Raw genomic sequence first — 5,519 nt, 5'->3', positions numbered from 1 at the left:
CTACTACTATTGCCCCATCAAATCGAATGATAAGCGGTACGTCATTCAAAGGACGCTTTGAATGAAATGCACTAGTGCTGACATCTCATCAGATAACATACACGTTGACGAGTATGACCATTCGAATCATTACAGAGCGCGCTATTACTCTCGTGGTTGTGATCCGAGCTAATTGGTCGATCGTAGACAACACGTGGAGAGCTTATTTTAGACATCTAATTCAAATATTGGTTTTTCTGTTTTTTTTCGATAAAAATCGATTTTCTTGTGAATAACGCGAATGATACAACGGCGATAAGTTATGCAAGTTTTTCTCTTTACGATCACTATTTCAAACTGAATCATCAAACTTCTTCAGAATTTTTTCATTAGACAGAGATTTGAACATTTAAATGGGAATATCTGTGTACAATGAGACTTTTCTCTTTTTTTTTTTTTTCTTTTTCTTTTTCCTTAATAAAGATTGATAATCAAGACAATATTTCTTCTTTTTTTTCTTTTTTATCGGTATAATTATCTTTTCAAAACTTTACCTTTCAGTCAATTCTGTACCATTTTCGAGATTATAAGAAAAGATATATATTATTGTTCCTATTCAAATGCTTTATCATGTATAGAAAGAAAAATTATAAGCTGACCCTTCGAAGTTTCTTTGAATTCTTAGAGATGTCGGAGTCTTGCTGTTCATTGACGACGTCAGCTGTTGAATACGATGGAAAAACGATATATATGAATGTATGTGCATGTGTGTGCGTGTGTGCGTGTGTGTGTTTGTGTAGATCCAAAATTATATTAAAACTTTCGAATATTCAAGTTTATTAAAAATAAAGATAATATATTTTTGTATAAAAATTATTGCAAACACGAAGATGACGTACGTATATTAGGTACGTAAATACAATAACAAAAATCTAAATTTAATAACTCCTTCAATTTTTTTTTCTTTTTTTTTTTTTTTTTTTTTTTTAAATATCACTTCGATAATTTCAAATGTAAATAACTTCTATGTAAATACATCTTCGTATATTTATTAGAAAAGTTTATTGAAAAACAATAGGATCTATGAACGTTTTGCAAAATTTTTACGTCGAAAAATGTTGAACGTTTCGCGTGTATGCCATTCGAGAGGAAGAAAGTGATCGGAGACGAGTTCCTTCGTGCGGAAAATACGAGCGGTTATTTTTGTCCGGTTCTTACGCGGAGATGGTTGGTAACTGCCGTAGGGAGGAGAGTAGAAGAGGAAGATGAGAAGGAGAAGACGGTCCATTCGTTCTACTCTCGTGCACGCTCCAATATATCATCCTGCGCAGCATCCAGTGTAGACCGAACGAGAGAAAGAGAGAGCTACGGGATTATCTTTAGTTACGAAAAACGACGAGATCGTGTTTCGTTCGAAAACTGACGTCGAACTCCATTTGTTTTTATCTCTTTTTCTCTCTATCTATCTATCTCTGTCTCTGTCTCTCTCTCTCTCTCCCTTTCTCTCTCTTTTTCATTCCTTTCTCCATTTGAAAATAAAAGATTTCATTCCTTTACGGAATGGACAAAAAAATCAACTAAGCGAAGGGAAACAAATAATATTGAGTTGATTCATAAATAAATACCATTATACAGATAATAAATTTATGACAATGAAACGATACTTATTTATGTCTCAACTTGATAATTGTAATATGCAAAATAATAAAGCTAATAATTCGTATTACAAATTTGATTCATATATATATATATATATGTCAAAAAAAAAAAAAAAAAAAAAAAAAATAACAACATCTCATCAGCTTCTTTTAGAGGTAATATATTTGTTTTCCGATTTTTTTTTTTGTAACCTATCAATATATCGTATAATAATTAATATTAATAAAGATAACAGACGATATATATTACAGTTGTCGATTCTAAGCGTGTAAGAATATCCAAGAAAAGATCGTTCGTACGTAGCAACGACGAAAGATCTATTCTCGCTCATGGCCTTTTTCTCTTTCGTTATTTCCTCTTTTTCTACTTGTCGTCGATGGAAGCTACTTCTGTGGGGTTTTTTTTTTCTTTCTTTCTTTCTTTCTTTATTTTGTTTTTATCTTTAACTTTTGTCTGAGCAAATTTCTAACTATCTCGTTTGGAACACTCGTTCCCGCTAGAACGTGCGCGTGTACATTACAATTTTTCGTCGTTAAGTACATAATCATCGATGATTGATAAAAATAAAAATAATATAACCAATAATTATAATACGAATAATAATGAATGAGACAATAATAATAATAATAATAATAATAATAATAATAATATAATAATATAATAATAATAATAAAATCATATATAATAATAATAAAATAATAAACTGACAATAATAAAGGGCAATAATAATAATAGTAATAATAATAATAATAATAATAATAATAATAATAATAATAATAATAATAATAATAATAATAATAATAATAATAATAATAATAGTAATAATGATAATTATTAAGAATTAATAATGATGGTAATATATAATATTAATTTATTTGTTTACTATCTTAATCAGTTGATTACGATATGCAATACTTGATAATATTGAGCTGCCCCTAAACCCCCCACCCCCCACCCTCACCCCCCAAATTCCTAACGACATCTCGTCATTCTCCGTAACTTCTTACAAAACTTTTGGTTTTTCCCTTTACGTTTATGTATGCATTAACTTTCTACTTAAAAGTCTACAGAATCGAGTTAACCTCGTATCTAAGGTCTCGAAAGATTTAGGACTAGACATCCTCTTGTGTCTCATACATAGCTCGATTTCGAATGTAATCATCATAGTTTTGTTGTTGAATCTTTCACTTGCATTTTGTTTTGGCGTAGACGGGCCAATAACGTTCACGTCGAACGACGATATCGCTTTCTTTACAAATTACTGACTAGCTTCTAGCTGTTAAAACTATACGCGTTTGTGCTTAGTTTTATAAGGCACCGAACTAAAGGTTAACAAATCTCGTTTCTTGCTCTTTTTCTTTTCCCTTGTTTTTTTTTCTTTTTTTATTTTATTTTATTTTATTTCATTTTATTTTTTTTTTTTTTTTTTATTCCTTCTTCAATCAATCATTATGTCTTTAAATACGACGAAAATTTGGTCTGATTTATTTTTCTTTGTTTCTTCTCTCTATCTCTTTCTCTATCGCATATGATGATTTCAACAGCGTCGTTCCTTTCTTCTATCATTAAATGAAAATAAATGTTTTTCGTATTCTGTACTAAGATAAGGCCACACGAATAAGACACTTTAATTATTCTTTGTCATTTACGAAGACATTCTATGAAGGGCGTTCCCCATATATCATTTTATTATTATCTAAAATCATCTATAACTTTCGTGACAGGAACGTTCGTACGATCGAGTTACAACAGACGACTCGCCATTTTTGTTTTAACAAAGATAGAACAACTTTATGAATAAAATGTCATGTCGACGTAGAAAATCCCTTGAAAGATTGTTGTTTCTCTACTTTTTTCTTTTTATTTATTTTTTTTTTATTTTTTTGGAATTTCCTAATAGATCCAAAAAAATCGCGAAGTATCAAGGGACGTCGACATTATGATTAAAAACACTATTCTCTCTCTCGCTCTCTCTCTCTCTCTCTCTCTCTCTCTCTCTCTCTCTCTCGCTCTCGCTCTCGCTCTCTCCCACTCTCACTACTTACATGCACGAATAAATAAAAATATGTGTCTAAACTATGCGATTAAACAATCGCTCGTCGTACTTGTCCTCTGCTCATTAAGCGAGAACCTTCCAAGAATCTAATACAAACGTACGCATGTACGTTTTTCGGTACAATATCAATTACGATCAACACGAAAGTTCGCTTTTTATATTTAAAAAAAAAAAAAAAAAAAAAAAAAATTGAAAAGAAATTGACTTAGAAGAGGGTGAAAATATATATATATATATATATATATATATATATATATATATATATATATATATAGCGAACACGAGTGATAAGATCGTCATTCGATGATTTCGAAGACAAACAACGTTTAAAATATTTAGTGAAAAATCATTCGAAGGAATTCTTTTCTCTTTCTTTTTCTCGTTTATTTTATATCCATAATAAAATGATCCTTCGATAACTCTCACTTTCCACCCCCTTCCCTTATTAATTCTATACTAAAAAAAAAAAAAGAAACAAACGACAATCGTTAGTTAATCGTCGAAATCGTCGCGCCGAGACGATCCTCGATAAAAAAAAAAAAAAAAAAAAAATAAACGATTCTCATTTTTGGCAAGACTTCGTGTTCCTTTCCTATTGTAATCTTGCTTCCTGAGGCGTTGTTTGGTATGGTAATCCTGGGAAAGCGGCACCCGCCGTTGCAGCAGCAGCAGCAGCAGGCAAACCTGCTGCACCTGGCAATGTTGCATATGTATATGGCGTCACATAACCTGCCGCTGCGTTTACTGAAAAAGTTACAACAAAATTTTCTTATTTCTTTGCGAAGAGTTTCATGTTTGTTTACAAATATTAATAAGGAAATATTGTATAAATTATACGATACATTTTTTAAACAAAATTAAAAAGAAAAAAAAAAAAAAAAAGACAAAGCAATTTCGAATCTATTATTTTAATTATCCGATATGCGTATCTAAAATTGATAAATGTTTGTCTAAACATAGAAACGGACTACTATCATCACCATTACCAGCACTATCACTATCATCATCACCGATACCATCATTACGACTACTAGTACAATTACCATCGTCGTCATCGTCGTCATCGTCGTCATCGTCGTCATTGTCCTCATCATCATCATAAACATCATAGAACAGTTTAACGATACAGTAGCGAACATATTTCTTTGACCACAAAGCAAAATAAAAGAAACTGTAAATACAAATACGGAACAAGGACATTAAAAACATCTCAAAATATATATATATATATATATATGACATATTGATAAACATATACTAAATATATATTGACAGACAAATATCCTTTTTCTACGTATGCACATATATATACAGATCAGCTTTACCAGACTTCATTACAATTATGAATGAATCAGTTTCTAATATAAAATGAATAGTCGATAAAAAAGACGATATGAGAACAAAAACGCATCAGAGACAAAAATTTACTACGAATTCGAATATTAAATATACCATACATTTTTCGCAATTGGAGTTAATCTGGAGAGAAGACTGCAAATTTGATAAAATATATGATCGATCAGTCCTTGGTTGAAGTGTCATATCATTGATAGAAACGCAGCCAAAAGTGTTGTCAGAAATATTATTAAAATCGTGGCCAAAACTGATGTTTATCTGTGAATAATGCTGTTGGTAATACTTGCAATTTTGTCGATATAAATAAGCTAGGCGTTCTAAATAGGATACGTAATGTTGGTAATTCTGATAATCTAGGCATGCTAGATAATCCAAGTGATTTAGGTAAATTTCATGTTTTATGTGTGCTAGAAAATCTAAATATTTTAGGTAAGTTATGTAGTCTGAGTCATTTAGATCGTCCTTGTCA

The 5,519-nt window shown here is 30.6% G+C and overlaps 1 protein-coding gene across 3 annotated transcripts in view; it reads right to left on the bottom strand.

The window, feature by feature from the left end:
* Positions 1-3,006: 3,006 nt before the first annotated feature.
* The window catches only part of LOC124424014 (RNA-binding protein 24-B-like), a 34,797-nt gene continuing 32,284 nt past the window's right edge, over positions 3,007-5,519 (bottom strand). For all 3 annotated transcript variants that reach the window (XM_046962453.1, XM_046962454.1, XM_046962452.1), the window contains exon 6: positions 3,007-4,438. In XM_046962453.1, the coding sequence (XP_046818409.1) occupies positions 4,287-4,438 (152 nt within the window). In that variant the 3' untranslated portion in view covers positions 3,007-4,286. The remainder of the gene's footprint in view (positions 4,439-5,519) is intronic.

Source organism: Vespa crabro, chromosome 5 (genome assembly GCF_910589235.1).
Source record: "Vespa crabro chromosome 5, iyVesCrab1.2, whole genome shotgun sequence".
NCBI classification, from domain to species: Eukaryota; Metazoa; Arthropoda; class Insecta; order Hymenoptera; family Vespidae; genus Vespa; species Vespa crabro.
Note: the sequence above shows the minus strand (reverse complement) of the source record. Positions and strands in the feature narration are given on the sequence as shown.